At 35.8% G+C, this 19,687-nt stretch overlaps 1 protein-coding gene across 3 annotated transcripts in view; it reads right to left on the bottom strand.

Moving 5' to 3' along the window:
* Positions 1 to 3,953: 3,953 nt before the first annotated feature.
* Positions 3,954 to 19,687, bottom strand: part of RhoGAP100F (Rho GTPase activating protein at 100F) — an 82,260-nt gene continuing 66,526 nt past the window's right edge. For 2 of the 3 annotated variants that reach the window (XM_089630984.1, XM_089630992.1), the window contains exons 19-25: positions 18,010 to 18,237; positions 16,402 to 16,602; positions 15,819 to 16,112; positions 13,683 to 13,760; positions 11,976 to 12,082; positions 11,422 to 11,505; positions 3,954 to 11,296 (exon numbers count right to left, since the gene is read on the bottom strand). In XM_089630984.1, coding sequence (XP_089487110.1) covers positions 10,271 to 11,296; positions 11,422 to 11,505; positions 11,976 to 12,082; positions 13,683 to 13,760; positions 15,819 to 16,112; positions 16,402 to 16,602; positions 18,010 to 18,237 — 2,018 coding nt within the window. In that variant the 3' untranslated portion in view covers positions 3,954 to 10,270. The remainder of the gene's footprint in view (positions 11,297 to 11,421; positions 11,506 to 11,975; positions 12,083 to 13,682; positions 13,761 to 15,818; positions 16,113 to 16,401; positions 16,603 to 18,009; positions 18,238 to 19,687) is intronic. The other variant, XM_089631001.1, reaches the window with a different exon arrangement.

Genomic DNA, 19,687 nt, shown 5'->3' with positions numbered 1-19,687 from the left:
TCATAAAAATTAAAAAAAATAGAATGGGGGCCCTTTATAAAACAATCCTTATGTGGTGTCATAGTCGAGGCCCCTAGGTAATACACGTATCGGGGCTCCTTTACCCTAGGCGCCCCTAGCCGATGCCCATAGGCAGTGGCTTATACTGTCTAATCATTAGGCCCTAATGGACAATACGGCCCTGCCAGGGCCGAATTAAACATTTCGGGGCCCCTAGGCAATGCTCGTCTCGGGGCTCCTTTATCCTAGGGGCCCCTACTCGATTCGGGACCCCTAGGCAGTTGCCTACACTGCCTTACGCACAATACGGCCCTGGCCATAGTGACTAGATTTTCAAAGAGTTTAAGACTTGGTGCAAATCGGATGTTTTTTTGCGGATCGATTCGAATTTTAGTTTCCTCGTACATATTCGTATTTAAATTTCGCTTGCAACATTTTAACTAAATAAAAAAAACACATATTAAAATTACATCGATTTTTTAAACTAGGGGGGGGGGGGGCTCATTCATCTTTGCCGCCCCGGGCCTCTGACGGGCTTAGTCCGCCAGAGTGGTTTATTTATGGGCACAATCGATGAATCATCAATGATTCAACTCGATCTTTTTTACTATCGAAATATTTCGATTCAATATCATGAAAAAATTGATTCTTCAAAAATCGTCACTCAGGACGGGATTTTTCAGAGAATTTATAAAGAATATTAAGGTTGCATTTTTTGAGGTTTTGAGTTCAGCCTCAACCTCCTCAAAAAAATTAATGTTTTCCTGCTCGGAAATATCGTAATATGACAACTCTTGAGGCATGGACAAATCGCAAATTTCTTGAAAATATAATATCTTTTGAAATACAATTATAGTATCTAAAATTATTAATTGTAATAGTGATGAAAATGCGAACTTCACTGTGTTATAACTATACTCAAGGGGAGTTTAATATTAATACTATTCAAGTAAAAGAAAAGGAGGAACGAGTAAAAAAAATATGAGTTACTTAAGTTCGAACACTATTAAAAATTTATTTTTAAAAAAATGTATAAAGTTGGGTTTGTCTTAATCTAGGCTAAAAGTCTTAAATTATAATTCTTATCTGGAACCGCGGATCTCCACGTTTGCACTTATCACCGCTAACACAGCTGCAACTTGGGTTGGATCCGAAGGGCGGAATTAGTTCAGCCTGGGCCAAGGCTCCGAAGGGCGGAGTCGGCAGGCAGCGACTCCTGAGTGGGCAGCTTCCTGGTCGGAGGATCCTCGGCGACCGCTCCAAGGGGGAGGGCAGGAAGTTTCTCAGCGGAGGCGAGACGGTAACTCCTGATAGGGCAGCTTCCTGGTCGGAAGAGCCTCGGCGCCGCTCCAAGGGGGAGAGAAGGAAGTTTCTCGGCGGAGGCGAGACAGTAACTCCTGAGAGGGCAGCTTCCTGATCGGAAGAGCCTCGGCGCCGCTCCAAGGGGAGAGCAGGAAGTTTCTCGGCGGAGGCGAGACGGTAACTCCTGAGAGGGCTGTTGGCTGCGGAATCTGTCTTCAGCTGCGGAATGGGAACTGCCGAGAGGGCAGCTTCCTGGGCGGAAGCACCTCGGCGACCGCCTCACGGGGCGGCGAGATGATCACTCTGTGACTGGGAACTCTTAACTCTTGGTTGCGGAATCTGTTGAGTGCTAAATGGGAACTGCCGAGAGGGCAGCTTCCTGGGCGGAAGCGCCTCGGCGACCGCCTCACGGGGCGGCGAGATGATCACCTTCTGAATCGGAACTGTTGACTGTTGGTAACTGTCGGTTGCGGAATCAGTTGTCAGCTGCGCAATCTCCGGCGACCGTAGCACGCCTGTGCTGGGGTGCTGGAGCTAAAGTGGTTCCGATTTACACCACTTCGGTCCGTTGTATGAGTCCGTGGCGCTGGCATCGACATTCTCACCGCTAGAGTTATTATTATTTTAAGATATGTTAAAATAACATTTGTACAAAAGACCTTCAAACAATTGCAATATAGTCTAGCCTTGGGCGAAGGTTTTTATTGCCGGGTCGCTAGCTTAACGATACACCCATTTCAGATTTACGACTTTATGGGTATATTTCTAAGTTGGCTTTCTAAATCTTTATTGCAGGTTCCGGCCAGGCTATTGAGTATTGACTAAATATTTAAGGTCTAATAATGCGGACTGCCGCTTCAATCTGCGTGTGAAATTACAGATACAAATGCTGGCGCACGTGTTCACTTTGGTCTTTCTGTGAATTCAAGTCACGTAGATACCTAGGGATATATCAATTGGCCTTTTTTTTATGGGCGCAATCAAGCGCAATGAGAAATATAGATGGCGGTGGCCATAAAATAGGAATGTAAACGCCGTAGCACAATCAACCTATGATCGATTATTTTAACAATCGAGGAATCGAAATACTTCGTTCATTGTCACACAAATCGAATCTATCGTATATTGGATCTCGGGTTGGACATGAGCTGCATATCTCATTCCAGCATATCGCTCGCCATACATTCCCATTGGTAGTGTATGGCGAGCGATACGCTGAAATAGGCAAAGCCATGAAGCGTAAAAATCTACCAAAATTTTTGAAAATTTACGGAATTCAGATAAAATCCTCCATGTTGTGCCGAAGTTTTTGAAATCTTTATAGAGAAAAGGGGAAAAATTACAAAAACCCATTCAAATTTACAGGAAAATTTTCCCACAAAATTTTCGTTCTGCTTTTACAATTTTCCATTCGAGAAATTCTTGGTGTAACAAAATTATCATCAAACATTCTCCAATACCATTCAAGACAAAATTGTATCATCTGGTAATATTTCAGTAACTTCACCTTTAAAAATTGTATTATAAATCAAAAACATACTCAAACACAATCACATTACATGCTCGAACATAGCTAAAATGAATAATTGGTGTTATTAGAGTGACATTATTTCATTAAAAATTTAAAAAATATGAGAAAACTGGTTACACTGATGTGTTAACATCGCAAATAATTATCACACAAATTGGTGTGAAATGTATGACTAAATATTTTCATTAATAATACACCCAATGTTGAATGCAATAATAAAATAAAAACACAAGGTAATTAGTTTATTAACATGTTTACAACAGTAATAACAGTAATAGAATAGTGAATTACTTAAATAATTTATATATGTGTATTTATAAATAACTTAGGAGCCAGAGGTTGGCTTCGTTGTTGATGTAACATTTTGAAAATTTGTAATGATGTCTCTAGAGGCAAATTTCTAAAACAGGCCTGTACATTCTAGATATGAACCCGAACGGTCATTGTGAGCCAGAACACCGCGGAAATAAAAACCGTTTTCAAGAAATATTTTTATAAACGGATCTGCGTAATCGTATTAGCCAGGTCTGAAAGGGATATAAATATATTTTTGGACAACTCGAACTCGAGAGATGAATTGTAGTAGAGTCATTCATAATATATATTTATTGCATTAACTCTAGACAGGAAGTGCTGAAAAGCCCCTAAGCCCCCTCGTTGCCATTATGATCTTTGGGGATGCTGCATGGAGGGTCTTTTTAAGGGAAGGAAGGAGAGAAAGTTTTGGGAAGGAAAAAGGTATGAGGGGTGGGTAGGAATCTGGGGTTCAGTGTGTCCAGGAGTAACGTATGAATCCATCCCTCCCACTGCGATGGAAGTTGTTGGAGTCGAGAGAGTCTGGCTGCCCTGCTGAGTCACCATGCCTAGCCAACTACTTGGGGTGACCTATGGCAGAGGTGTTCACCCGCCTCCCAAATCGCCCTTGAATCCGAGTTCTTATATCTGCTATGCACTGTAGACCGTAGGTATAATTCAAATCAACCTACATCTTCTCTCCTGCAGTCCGCCCATTCCAGTCCAGTCTGACATGTTTCAAAAAGGATATGTAAAAGAGTAAGAAAGTTCTGTAGTAACCTACAAAATGAATGAAACAATATCAACATATTATTTATTTATTTTTCTGTAGATTTTAGTTTCTGATATAATAAGGAGTATTCTCTAACATGATATTATATTATGCTAATTTTTATGAGTTTTAAATACTGATAGTTCATCAAAACATCCAACACTTGATTTTTTACATATTCAACACAATCTAAAATATGTGTGTAAGTGAGAACAAAATACAAACATTTAATTTAACTAACAAGTATTGTTAACGACACAATGAACATGGGATGAATCATTTAGTAGAATCGTATTAGTTCAAATAGCACCCAACACCTAAATACATTGAATTAGTTAGTGATAAAATACTTATGTATGTGGATGCCTTTGGGTGATAGATACACTTGTAATACTGTAATACATGTAATGTAATTATACTCTTATAAATGCATGGGAAATAGCGTATTTATCTTTAACAGCAAGTTATTCTCATCAATACTGTTTCTGTGCAAGATTACATCATTTGGAAGTAAACATTAAATTAGATTGGGTTATTATTTTATTTCCAGAGAAACTCACTTGTATTTAACATGTGCCCATTTCTTTTGGATATGTCGTGAAGGAAGAGTGTAGAATTAATAATTAAGTACACTTTTTGAACCAGTTATTTACGCAGAGCACACAACAATGGACACTTGAGTGTCCAACGGGAAGCAAACTGACGAATACACGTTAATAATAATGATATAATAATTTGTTCAGATTTGAAGAAGTTCCCAATAGAAGTGTTTGAAACCCACTGTTGTGGTTAAAAAGATTATTAACCCCGCGGGAAATAGATGTTGTTTATCAATACGTACGCTGCATTTTCTATTTAAAATGTTTGCTTATTTTATTTTTTAATAAAAACTTCGTAAGACTAAAGAATAAAAAAATAACTTTAAATGGTGTAGTTTGTTTCAACCAAACAAAACAGGTAGAAGAATATTATTAAGTGCTGACACTTTATTATCAAATAACAAATGTGCAAAATCTATTTATATCATTATCATCTTTATGACTACCCTCAGAACCATTTCCAAAAACATTCAATGAATGTAAATATCGCCGAACCTTGATTTTCCACTTCTAGAGCAGTGATATGTTATCAAACCATAAGTTTCTTGCTACATTTTATTTCTCGTGGTAAATTTACAATGCAAAATATTATTTTTTAGAGATGTTGCATTATTTGCAGATGTCAGATTTATTTATTTACTTTGTTCTATACACACCAAAAGCAATTTCTTCTACTAGTTATGCACATCTACTTATCTAAAAGGTAGAAACCATCAGATCTAGTTAAAGCTTTCTTGACTGATTAGCTTCACACGAGACCGCCGACACATTCCCCACGCATACATACCCACATAGTGTAGACTGTAGATCAAAGGAGTTGTATTTAGCCAAAATCACTTAAATAAATCTACCACATGAAGTTGTAAGTTTTATACACATTGACCATTGTATCCGAGTTTTCAAAACATTCTACCATTAGTGTATTATTGTACTATTACTGTAACTGTAACTGTTACTGTTACTATGGATGAATTGTAATTTATATGAACTTTGAGTTTTCAGGTTTCGGAACAGATTCAGGCATCCTACATTGACTTTTCTTCATGGAAACAAATAACCAATCGATGTTGAATACGTCATTACAATAAACAAAAGATTTTTCTATACTCTTCTGAAATTTAATATATATATTATGTATTCACACTCTATAAATTTTTATTCAAGTTATAACGTGTTTTTATTACATAATAAAAAATTGACTAGAAATATTGTTTTATTTTAACTAGTTAAATTGTAATAATAATATGTTATTTAATTAAAAAGTAACATAATTTAAATTGACTATATTTTATTATGGAGGATCTTCCCTTCCAGCCGGATTACATTCAAAGTGCAATTCTCTAAACATTAGACAGCATTATTAACATTACAAGCCCATAACATCTAAATCGCCGTCTCTTCTTCCCCAGCGGCCCTCGTTACTAGTTACTCCTTCCAACACTCACACACTTGTATTATTACTTTTTACAACGCCCCCATTCCCATATTGACACATGTGACACTATTGGTGTATCTTTCTAAAGTTGCCACCTCGGTATTATTCATTATACATACATAGAAATTATCGCCAGAACAGTTAAGTTATAATGCCATTTTCTGGCTTGTAGAACCTTGGAATTTTAAAAAAAATGTATATAAAATAAAATAAAGAAAAAACCAATTCTTAGAAGAAATAATTAACATTAGTAACTATAAGATAATTGTCACAAATTTGGCGCTCTAGCTACGAAACTGAACAAGTACGGTTCTTTCAATCAATTCCAAATTGAAAATAACAATATTGGTTCATAATTGATTTTTAAAAGCAGTTAATATCTTTAGCTTAAATAAATCAACCAATTCACTGGCGCGTTTTGTAGTAAATTGAAAAGTTCTTATTAATTACAAATACATGAAATACAATCATAATTCCAGAGTCAAGCAATATTGAGATAAAGATGACGGATGCAAACTGGTTTAATAAAGAAGATATTATTTTCTCCCGTAGTGTTGATCTTGGTAATCTTGTCTGTAACTTTGAGCATGGCAAGAATGATTACTTTGTGATATTCAGGTCCTTGACAATAATTGGATAATAAGTGTATCACCGTTTTAGCGAAACAGTTACTCCATTAGTTGGGACAGCATCAAACTAAACTGGGAATTAATCTTTCTTACTCTAAACAATATTTTATTTTTTTATTATCTGGAATGAAGAATTGTTTTAATTTTTGCCATTATTAAATGAAATTATCTTATTTTAGATTATTCGTTTCACTACAATCTGGAATAATCCAAACCAAAACATTTTTTACACCGTGCGAAGCCTCAATAATAATGATACATAATATATTATACACTCTTAGATATTAATAATGTTTGGTTTATTATTCCTTTCCAATAAGTTATTACATATATATTTTGTTGTAATGACATAAGTAATAACAGTGGTGAGCTAAAACCATTTTTTAACCAACCAGATTATCAGAATTCTTTGTAACGTTTGCAATTAGTACATATATGTATATTGTAGGTAAGCAATCTACTATGTGTTCACATTTGTCCTTTCAGTGTAAGTAGTAGGCCATATATTATATTCATATTGGAACAGAAAATCCAATAATCTAATAGTCAGTTTCTTTTTCAAAAAAATCTGCATCTTTTCTGAATGTTTTGTCTTTCTGATAAAAGTGACACTGAACACAACACAGGGACTTTTGAACTATTAAAATGTATTATTTAATATGTAGTTTTATATACACTCGAATATGATTTATTTGCAGTGTGATTGAGAGTAGTAAATATAATGATTGTTGTTAATTATTACAAACAAATAAAATAAATTGTAACAATCATAATGTGATTGACCGTTTATGTTTGTGAATCCTTGGTTGAGGTAGCACCACATAGTTATTTTAAACAAAATGACAGGCAAACTTTTGGAATAAAAAGCTTAATGAAGATGAATATGTTCTATAGGTCGATTATATGAGAAATAAATTGTGAATTCTTCAAGAATGTAAATGTAAGCTTTATCAGTAGAAAAGATCCTAAATACATTGATTTATACTCAGTTAGATACTACCAACTCTAGAACAACTTTATATTTACAAATGGCAGTGGCAGAAAAATTAAAGACTACGTCTTACACACTATCGTGAGAATTGTTTCTAGTTAATTATTGTATTTTTCCAATAAATGCTCATTACAAAAGTAATGATATCCATTCGTTAAAGTCATCTTATGCAATAATTCTGACTTCCTTACATATACTTTACATAATATTACGTACAATAACTTTGTACCTACCTACATTTATTATGTTTTTCATGTTCATTTTTAAAATGATCAAGAAAAAAATACATATGTATTATGTGCATTTCACAAAACAAGACGATGAACATATAATGTGTGTAGGTAGGTAACATGAGAAACATGAGGGCAAAACCACATGTATGTAAATGCAATACTAATCACGAAGATGTGAACAGCGCACGGTTGTAACAAGCACATTCACCGGGTCTTTTTTAAATACATATTATGTGCATATCACAAAACAGGATGATGAACTTATAATGTGTGTAGGTAGGTACATGAAATACTTGAGGGCAAAACCATATGTACGTAAATGCAATGACTAATTACAAAGATGTGAACAGCATACGCTTGTAACAAGCATATTCACCGGTCCTATGTAAAATGAGCGACTCAATTTATTTTCAGATTACAATTAAAATCATCAGAAATATGGCGGTGCACGTAACACCATTTTGTGCTTTCTTAGACTCTACAATAGGAAGGTTTTCGTAAGATATATATAACATATTAACAATATAATATATAAACAGCAGTATACTTTGCAAAACACACACTTCAATAAACAGTGTAAAAATCTCATACAAATCTTACAATTCACCAAGTATTACAAGATGCAATATTTCCTGCTAGATTAAATAATGTAGAATTGTTCAATGGCATTGGTTCGTGTTATAATAAAACAAGTATAAAATCATAGGGTTTCATTATTCCTAACCTAAGTACATTATCTTTTGTAAAGTCCATTCAAAAGTGAAAAAGTGTGAAAGCGTAACATGTATACAATATTATACACAACGATGATGACACATACCTCCTGGGGCATCTGTCAATGAACGCATTCTTAATATGTATTGCTATGTTATGTAATAATAGTCTGATATAGCTCAGGGAATATTTGTTAACAACTCTCTCCATCATCCAAATAATATGTCCTATTATCTGGCTAACTGGCTAACTGACTAACTGACCACCTCAGCGGAACTGAAAACATCAGCTTCATATTGGTTGTAATTGATTGGAGAGGTAATTGCTACAACTAGGTAACTCTCTTTTCGAGTTACATACACAACTCGTAACTTTATTTCCTCGCCCATGCACATACACGCCCCACAAACACATATTATAGAGTACTGATTCGGCTGATTCAGAGTTACCCAGTTGTAGTGATAACCCCTCGAATTAGTAATCTATGTTTTTGTAAGAATACGAATCGCTCCTAAAAGTTGGCCCAATAATTTTATTTAAATGCTCAGTGCTAAAAAGAATCATTTCAAAGGGATCTCCTTCAGTCCGAGGATCACATTCATTATTGTGTTATTTTATTCTCAGTAAGATTTTGAATGATCCCCCAAAATTGAATAAAACTTACTAATAATAGTGAGTTGGTCTACAAGTTTTCACTTTATTGTATGTTGTAATATTACAGATTACATATAAATATTCTTGTTTTTTATATTTTTAATACATACTATAAACTTTATTGAATGCTATTCGTCAACTGTTATAATAAAATGATTGCAATTTAGTAAATTTTAAGTAAAAATGCGGCTATTGCAAATAGTACAAAAATGACAACAATAACAATAGCTGTATATGTAATCTAAAAACAATAATTAAAATAAATGCAAATGTAAGCAGGAATTCTTAATATTATATAGTTTCCGCTTGGCAATTACAGAAATGAGAAGAAAAATATTTGAGATAATTTCATAAGATATAAGATTGATATCATAAAGTTGTAGATATTTCAAAAGTTTGTGTAAAAAAGGTAATATGTACTTGAAATTACCATTGGACATGTCTACTAGTGGATATACATACATATTATATATGTCCAATAAATTTAACATCACTGAATGTTCCGTGCTGCATGAGGTAGCTCTTTCACGATGAACTGATTTAAATGGGGTTATATTAAATGTATTACAACTGAATCTTATCATAATACCAGTCTGGTACAAAAGGGGTAAGCGCTGTTTATTTTTATAGGACTTCTCGGAGATATAAATGCCTATCATTCCTGACATATCTGTATAAAACTACGACAAACACACCCCATGACTGGTTTATTTATTACATCATAGATATAATATTATCTGTGTGTTGATAGGCATCCCGCTTATTCGTTACGTTCAATCGCGGCTGCAGTTTTAACCACAAAAATATTTATAATTTACCAAAAGCGTTTTGAGAGGAACACCTACATTATTTATAAATCCTACACCCAAGCGAAGTGAGACTTATTGGGTTTTAAAATCCAATTGTTCATATTCCCTTTTCAGATATCTAAAGAATAAACCAAGTATAGTAACACTATGCCAAAGATATGATCCATTCACAAAAGCAGTCGAACATTAATTGATATTTTATACATGGTACCCGTTAGACATCTGAGGAACAGGCTCATTGAGGGTGCAGGAACATTCACTGGAGACTAATCACTTTGTTCTCGAAGGAGAAGTGGTTCTGTCAGGATTAGTCACTTTGCTCTCCATCTCCGTCAATGTCTCGGTCGTGGGTGTCTCGGGGGCGCGAGTCCTCCGTGCCCGCGCTGGAAGTCGGGGTCAACTCCTCCCCTCTCCGGCCGCCCCCCGGTCCCAACAACTCCCCTCCGCCACTCGCTGAAGAGCCAAACAGATTAGACGAAAAGGCTCCTTCACCGTTCACTATATTTTCCTCTTCAATTGTATCGGTTGTATAATTTTGTAGGAATGGATTAGTAGAGCTGTAATTCAAAAGATCATAGCCTGAACTCTGTTTTAACGAACTGTTTTGATTTGATCCAAATATATCTGACATTTGCATGTTGAAATTGTGACTCGATTGTTTTGCAGTGTTGTGAATAGAATCAAAAATGTTTTCTCCTTGGCGGGACCCATATGTCGCATAGCTGGGAACTGCGGAGTTCACCGCAGTCGAGCTCACAGGGGCCATTTTATGTCCATACATTGATCCTTTGGTCTGGAACAGATCGTCAGATTTTGGTCCATTACTGCTGGGGTTTGTGTGGTGGAATATAGAGTCTGCAGTAGTACTAATATTGTTTATGGTACTCTGCAGGTTTGAAATGAGAGTATTCTCCATGCTTGTCAATGATGTGGACGTGAGGTCTGTCAGGAATGGCGAGGCATTCATAGTCACGGCGATTCCCGCATTAGTTCCTGGAATGCCCGGAGAGGCGGTGCGGCTAGCGAGGTGCGCGGGAGAGGACACGCGGTTGAGGCTGGGAGACTCCCGGGGGCTCTTGCCCTGACCGCTGGTGAACATCTGGGCCGAGGGGCTGCTGCAGTAGTAGGAGCTGGAGCTGGGCGGCAGCTGTGAGCCCTGGGAGCTCTGTAGGTAGGAGGAGGGGGTGCTCCGCCCGCCGGCCCCTGCCCCTGGAGATGCTCGCGCTGCGGGCTGTCGGGCAATGGAGGACACTGAGCTCCCGTGTTTGAGAGTCTCATTACCTGACTGACTGTCGGAACTGCTACTTGGTGAGCCGGGCGAAGATACTATCACCTGGAATAAAGTAGTACATTGTCAGAGTCTAACATCAACAAGAGAAGCAGATGTAGATGCAGGTGCAGGTTCAGTGGCAGTACCAGCGTCAGTAGCAGTAAGTTAGTAGCGTAGTAGTGAGTTACCTGTCGGGAGCGAGGAGGAGCGGGAAGAGGCCCAGTTCGCGGCGATTGAGGACGATATGGGCCGGCCTTGGCTGATAATTGAGCCTAAAAGAAATAATACTCATGTAATCAATGTCACAAAAATAACCAATGGTAATCATTATAATTTGATAAAAAAGTGCAAATCTCGTAAAGCAGTTGGCCATTTACATGTAAACTGTGTTGGTGTAAGCAAATTTGCAGGGTGGAGGGGTAACAATCACTATGATATGATATGTATAATATAAACTAGACAATAAACACCATGAACAGTATGTACATGTGTTAGGAAATGTACACATTATTATTTATGATGGTGAAGGGCAATACTGAAGTTTGCAGTTATACTCGTCAAGGATTTAAGTGTTTTAAAATGTAGTTAAGTAAACAATTATTGGCAACCGTATTCTAGGCATGCCTGGGACTAGTTTCATGAGCAACGAAAGAGGTTGGTGGGGGAGATATAGCTAACAGTTTAGTACGTTGGTTGTATAGTATAATTAGTAATGCATTAGTAATATGAGGTGTATACTTACATGCCCTACCTGTGATGGGGCGAGAGAGTGCCGAGCCGATGGAGCTTGCGATACTGCTGATACTGCTGCTGCTTGCCGATATGGACTGGCTGAGTGCGGAAACTGGCCTACGGGACCATACACTATTCTTAGTCTAGTCTCATCTATCTGCTATGTTAGCAGCACAGCACACCTTTATAGCACTCTCTCACTCGCACTTATACTCAATATTATATCACAATCTAAACCAACCAAACGGGTTACATCTTTGCATTTTTAAATATTGCATCAAATCAGCTCTTGGGGTATGTCAAACTCCATCACATTTGATGACATCAAATCGACTTTAAACACTTTTAAACATTTTTTGAAATTTGAATGCCGTTAAAGGCCGGTTCTCTACCTTTGAGCTTTTAATCAAATCATGATCAGCTGACAGCATGCTCGTTTTGCTGGCGGGTCGAGAATTAGGGTTTAACGGGAACTGTCCAAATGACAAAAAGTAAAAATGGTGCTGATCGTCGATTTGATGGAATTTGAAAGACCTCAAGCATAGTCAAATTAAAACATCTGTTGTACTTAAAAGTGCACTGTATCAATAATATCATTAAGCATTTCTATAAATAGCACAAATCCTTTGCAAGTATTGTGTATTACGTACTTATTATCAAAAAGAAATAAACAAATGATTGTTGGGAGCACAACGGACGTTCGCTGAGTTGCTGGAGAGTGTAGAGAAAAGCAGAAGAAAGCAAAAGTTGAGAAGGTGCCGAGTGCTAGCGCTAGTGCTAGTGCTAGTGCTAGTGCTAGTAGAAGTTTGAAGCCTTAACAAAACAATATAGAGAAACAAACATATATTATGAGTGATTAAGTAATGATCAAATTGCAAGCAAACTACAGAATGTTTAGTGCTCTAAGGAACCATGTCAGTTTGTTGTTGCTAGATACTTGAAACAACAACCGAACTTAGATTAAATTGATGTGTGGTGAAATTTGTATGCGAAAGCAATTTCTTTATTAGAAAAGTGAGCGCAGAATTGAGCTGAAAGGTGAAATTAAGTAGGACTACATAAGTAAGGTAAAATTATAAATAAAAACATAATCTTATTCATTTTACTTTCATCCTATTTGTATAGTTATAAAAATATGAATATATCTTCAATAATTTTGTCCATGCAGTTACATTCTGTGCACTATGTACTTAGTTTATTTATTTAATTAGAACCGGCTTAAACTAATCCTTTATATACTATTGGGAACTTTGCAGCACAGAATACTTCTTTATTTTATGTTTCTATGATTAGGGAACTATGAGTTTTAATACTATAAATAAGTAGGTTATAACATGTTTTATAGTGTCTTTGAAATTCATTCACATAAATTTTCTAGGATGTATAAATTATTACGAATGTTAAAATAGATTCAAGCATTGTATATCCAAAACGGTTTTCATTTTTAATGTCTGCATTATTATATCATTCTTTCAATAATGTGTTTCATGCAAGCTAGTGGTTACTGATGCAGTTATTGCATTTGGCCAGTGAGAAAAAATTTATGTATAATCATTCTGCACTTTTCTTAAAAATGTTAATGTGTGACCTGAGAATGGTAGGGGATGGAAAAGGAGGGGCGGACTGGTGGGAGTTGTAAGTGGAGTGGAGGGTAGCCGAGGTGGTTGGATGTTGGTAGTGGGGTGTTGGGAGGTGACCAGGTCTGAGTGAATGTTACCTGGCACCGTGGAGAGTCCCGCTGGAGACGCACTGGCTGTGTTTCCATGCGGCCCGGGCACTGGCTCGCCGCGCCGAACTGTCTACAAACATACACGCATTAACCACATGCCTCCTTCCTCCACACTCTTACTTACTACTTTCTTACACGCGCCTCATGCCTCATGCCTCATTACCCATACTCAAACTTCCCTACCTTCTCACAAGCCCTACATAATGCAACTCTCTACTCTCCAGTAAAGTTGCCACATCATTAATACATAATTGCAGCTAACTAACAGATACAGCAAATACCAGTCAACACGCACCCATTTAACAATCTATTTTTGTATTGTACCATTTCCTCAATGCGTTACGTAAATCATAATTATTTTTCTTGTTCAGTAAACAATATAAGCAGTTTAGCATATGTAATTATTTCGTAACAGACTTTATGAACTTTTAAATTAAATAAACCAACATTTGCGCTTAAGCAGCATTTACAGCAAAATAACACCATTAAATATCATATGTATATATTTTTAATTTTGCAGAAAATACTAAGAGGCATAGCTGGCTTATAAAAATTCAATCTAATCAAAAATCGTCCAAACTACAATATTGATGAAAAATATCTGGTACATTTTGAAAAATACTAATGTTTACCGTTCAGATCAAACATACCATTTACATTCAAAATTGGTGTTCAAGTTGTAACAAAAAACCGATTAATTTTCAAATCATATTAAACAAAAAAATTTTAAAAATCAATAAAGAAGTCACTTCCGTAGTGGAAAGTTGATGAGAAGAAATAATGAAGAATAAAATTAAAATATTATTGTATTGAATTAATGTATAAATAAAGGATCTTTCAACTGATGTGTTCATGTGAAATGTATGCAGACAGATTGGTATAACGATCAGGAGTGAAATTGTTGGATTGCTTACCATGATAAATGGTTGAACTTGAGAAACAAACAAACCGTGGAGAGAGGAAAAAACACTTCTACACCATCGGACACCCTAATCTACGTTCAGTTGTTGTCAACCTTCAGTGTTGTGGGTGAGCAGAGATTGTGACTAATAAATCCATGCTTCACATATCATCGGTGTTTTGCAAAAAGGGACAAAAAGCCAAACTTTTTAAAAACTTTGTGCAAAACTCCATGGTAAGTTTTTTTTTTGCTTTTGCCCTTTTTACCTAACAACAACCATATACACTACAGGAGACATAATCATGCGTGGATCTTTTCAGAGTTTCACAACACATAAAGCAGAATGGACTGTAGTTTAAACAATTTTAAAATTAAATAAAGAAAACATAAACACTATGTTGTGAAAATTCTACAAATCACTACCCCGCAAGAAAAGTGTCACAATTCAAAAGAGTAAGTTTTGAGAAACTAATTATTTTGTAACCTTGTCGTAATTCTGATATTAATTATAGCACGTATAACAAAAGTAAAATTAAACAATATTTTAATAAAATCTTTATTATTTTCTGATTAATTGAGGGTAATCATTTAATAATAAGTTGCTTAGTACATATATTTATTATATTAATATTTTGTTATTAACATATACTTTTCACTCAACTTCAACATGACTTATAATTTAAAAAGCATATTATATTCAAACGAGACAATTTTTTTACTTGATTCCGATTTCAATTAAAGATTTTTTTTTAAATGTCAAAATGTATAATTGAACACTTTTTTTACTTACGTCCGGTAATACATAGTTTGACTTATGAAGATCCGAAAACACTATCACAATACAGAATGTTACACTTCTCTTGAGGGACTTGACGTTCAAAAACAGTAGTGCAAAAGAGTAACTTCCGCCATCTAGCAGTGAGTAGACCAAGGAGCGAAATGACATTTTTTTAAAGATAGATTAAGAAATTTGGAATCGACCTACAAATTGAAGGATTGATTTGTGACACTTTTCTTGCGGGGGTGCGAAATTATGAGAAAACACTTGATGAATAAAAAAATAAAAAGTATTCAAGAAGACCAAATTAACATGATTTAAAAGTACAAAATCGTATTCTGACATTGCACTTTTTTTCAAAAAGGGAATTTGGTAAATAAAATAAACAATAGCTGTTGAAAGGTACAGATTGAAATTCAAAGTAATCTCATTGAGAAGACATTACCTGAGTGCTTTGGAGCTGGCCAAATTTGAAGCAGGTACTTGAGGACTCCAATGGGCTGGGCATAGTCAAGGTCAGTGTTGGCATGGCCCTCGTTGGCAGAGTGCAGCATCAGTGGAGGGGCTAGGGCAGTGGCCAGATTCTCCGGAGACATCTTATTTCTCTCGGAGACCGACACCACCATGGCCAGATGGTCGAGCAGGAAGATGAGCGTGGCGCGGTTGGTGCGGGGCAGGCAATCCAAGATGCTGAACATCAACTTGGCGTTTCCTTCGGGATCATCTGGTAAACAGACACCTAAAACACACAAATTGCTGTTTATTTATATATTTTATTTACACATCATTTAAGGCAATGAGGATGGGAATGATTCCTATTTAAATAGCTCAGACCATGATGAGAGTTGGCTCTAAAATTCCTCCTACTGATTGGTTGTCACGTCGCCAATGGAGTGCTCAATTCTGTTCTCGAATGTGCTTGCCACATGTGTTATATGATATCATATGGGATATGATACGACATGTATAATAATTGAAACATGTCTTTAATAAATATTTGATGAAATTATGTGTTTTTGATTATTTACCAAGAGCATCCACAGTCATCTGATAAAGACATTTAGTGAAAAGTGGTTGAGGCAGCTCCCTGAGGTAGTCCTTGAGAACTCCGGTGATGACGTTGATATCGGGAACATTGTCGGGCGTCAGTTCTACGGTGCGACTGTTGCGTTCAAATGATTCGCGCAAAATCCTCTTCTTTGTTGCTGATCCACACAAACGATAGAGACCTGGAAAATACAAATTTTCATTAGCTAATTTGATCAGTAATTTATTTCTTTATACTTTATTTATGTTTTTGAAAATCGATTATTTAAAAAAACATTGTCTCTTTGACGGTTACATATTTAGTCAAGCGTCTATACTATTTTTATTTATTTGATCAGCCTATAGAAAAATCTCTTATTAAACTCTGCAAATAGTCTTTGATGATATACATCTCCACTAATTCATCGAAAAAGTTTCCCTTTTCTAAAAAATTTGGAGAAATTGTGACATTTTTCTTCATTGCTAGTCTGAAAAATGCATCAAAACAACGTTGTTCCTATTTTGTGCGGTGCAGCCATCTGCGAAGATAGTTAACGGTTTCAGATCATCATAAAATAACTTAGAAATATAATTGACGAACAATGCAGCATATGTCGTTGCTTTTAAATCAGACTCCATTTTGTCGCACCCATAGCACATCACAGAATTATTTCCTAGGTTGAAAACCGTAAAATTGTGAACTACACGTTTTGGCTTAAAATATAATGAGCTAGCATTAAGTTAGGGACAAAGTTTTACAGCTTGTATGTCTGCATTTAAGGCGTGGATTTTTCCTTCTTTGCCAACTTTTAATCTTTAGATTTTTCCTGTTTAGCTGAATCTTTGAGCTTTATATTGTTGTTGTAATGATCTTCAGGTATATTTTTTCACTTTATAAGCACATCATAAGTCACACTCATCTTTCTTCGGTTTGGATAAGGAAATATTTTTTCCATTACAGCTTCCTGGAAGCCACTGGCAATACTTTTTCTTTGGTATCCTGTTCGTTAATACATCTATGTTGAAATATTATCAAAAAAAGGTAAAAGCGGTAATTTATAATAATATTAATAACAGATGTATTAAACCCACGGTAGCTCGCGAAACATACGCAAAAATACCGTAAATACTAATGTTTGATATTACATACGCGGTATTAGTGGCAACTTTCGGTGCGGCGCAGTTCTGCGTTTATGCATCAGACTTAAGGTCTGCGGCACTCAAATTTTCGGCTATATTTTTGTTTCCTAAAATTTCAGATTTTGAAAAATAAAAATATTCCCAAAAATATTTATATAATTCCCTGATATTTTCCTGATAATTCCCCGTCATTACAGTTTTCCAGGTCCGTGGCCACCTTGTACAGCTAACTTATGTAGTTTCGTTAGAATAGCTACTTAAAAATAAGTTATATGAGGAATTCCTGTAAATAAATTCAGTACCAAGACATTTGACAATCGGAATTATGACACTTGAAATGGAATTTAGCGAGTGACAAAATGACAAACTATCTTATTAATGGATATGTATATTATATACGAATGATGATTTTTAAACAATTTGTAATGTAAATGGTGTAATTGACCGATAAAACGTAGGGTAGTTGTTACCGATGATGTCGAGTCCCCTTCGCTCAATCTCCTCCACGCAGCGCCGAATGATGAGGGGGACGGGTGGCTGCTGCGAGTGCTGCGCCCCACGGGCCCCTTCACGCGCTACCACGGCCTCCAGCTCGGCCCCAAACAGAGGGGGTGCCGCGCGTGCCACCGGCCCGCTAACCCCACGCCGCCGGTACAGCATGGCCGAGTCTGTGTAGCGCAGCCGGAGGTACAGGGTACCTAGGCAGAAACATGTTCATATTTGATTAAAGAACTAGTACAGTAAAATAAACATGTTACCAGTCCGGTATAATACTGTCATTTTCAGAAGTCAATCATAACCTCATATTTGAATCTTCTATAATGTGATTTAAAACATTAATGGACACTTGCCGGAAAACAGAGCTTTGTAATATGATACAGTCATGCTATATATTGTTTAAGAGGAATAAAATTTTGGTTTTATGAAGTCGATGAAAATAAGTAATAAAAAATTAAAACGGCCTATTGTCTTTGGTTGTGACATCAAATGGAAGCGTTTGAGTTGTGACACAAATAGACAGGCTACATACTACTACAATATAAAACTTGACTTCCCTGTCCGCTGTGTCTTATCACATCCCTGACTAAAAGACGTATATATCACGTCTCCTCTAAAACGACTTCAATAGATGTTATGTCCGTGAAAGTGTTAAAATCGGTATTTATTTTATTGAATATCTATTTGTCAAACAAAATTGTGAAAAAAGAAAGTTGTGCATAAATTATTGCTGTTTTCCTTTCTCACATAATTTTTATTACTTTATTTATTTTCATTTCTTGTTATTTCATATAAGATTATTTAATTTATATAATTTCAATACATTCCATTTTATTGTATCTTATAAAATGCAGGTCCTTGCCAAATAATGTTTTAAAAAAGTAAATACTGCTAATGTATCAAAAAATAATAATAATATTAAATGAGATTAAAAGAATTTGGCATTCTCAGACTATAAAAATATTACCATTCGTTATTTCGGCTACTGGCATTGTACCTAGCTCTCTCATTCAAAATTTAGGCGTATTAGATCTATTAAAAAATTTATATATAAAGATGCAAAAGTCGGTCATTTTTAATACATGTAGGATAACGAAAGATTTTTTAAATATTTATGTTGAGGGATCAGTAGGATTTATAGGCCCTGTTAGGAGTTCTACCGAGCCGAACCCTCTAATATGAAAATATCTGGAGTCGGTGAATTATTTTCCCATTTGATCTCTGGTGGGTTGACGTGTTGTTCTTGTATTGTTTTGTATTTATTTTGCTTATATAATGCACTTGCATAATGTTGATTGACTAGATGATCATTTGTGGAAAAGTGTGTGGAAGGGTTAAGTTTTTCCTATGGGGAAGATTTAGCCCGGACATAAAATCGGAAAAAGAAATAACATTTATAAACAATGCCAGAGGGGCAATTCCGGTTCATCTAAAGGATAGACATTGACCTTAACCATAAAATTAATGACTTTCGACAGCGAAAAAGAAAAAAATAAAAAAGAATTAACCAAGTTAAGGACAATTCCTTATCCTTAAGTAAAAAAGGAACGCCCCTCAGGGAACATTTCTCTCTCTTCCTATATAAACTATGGATAGAGGTAAATAAATGAGGAGATTTTTTCTACCCCGTGAGCGGGCTGCCGGTTGCTA

The sequence above is a fragment of the Hesperophylax consimilis genome, chromosome 1 (assembly GCF_061612785.1).
Source record: "Hesperophylax consimilis isolate HC1 chromosome 1, BYU_Hcon_1.0, whole genome shotgun sequence".
In the NCBI taxonomy this organism is placed as follows: domain Eukaryota; kingdom Metazoa; phylum Arthropoda; class Insecta; order Trichoptera; family Limnephilidae; genus Hesperophylax; species Hesperophylax consimilis.
Note: the sequence above shows the minus strand (reverse complement) of the source record. Positions and strands in the feature narration are given on the sequence as shown.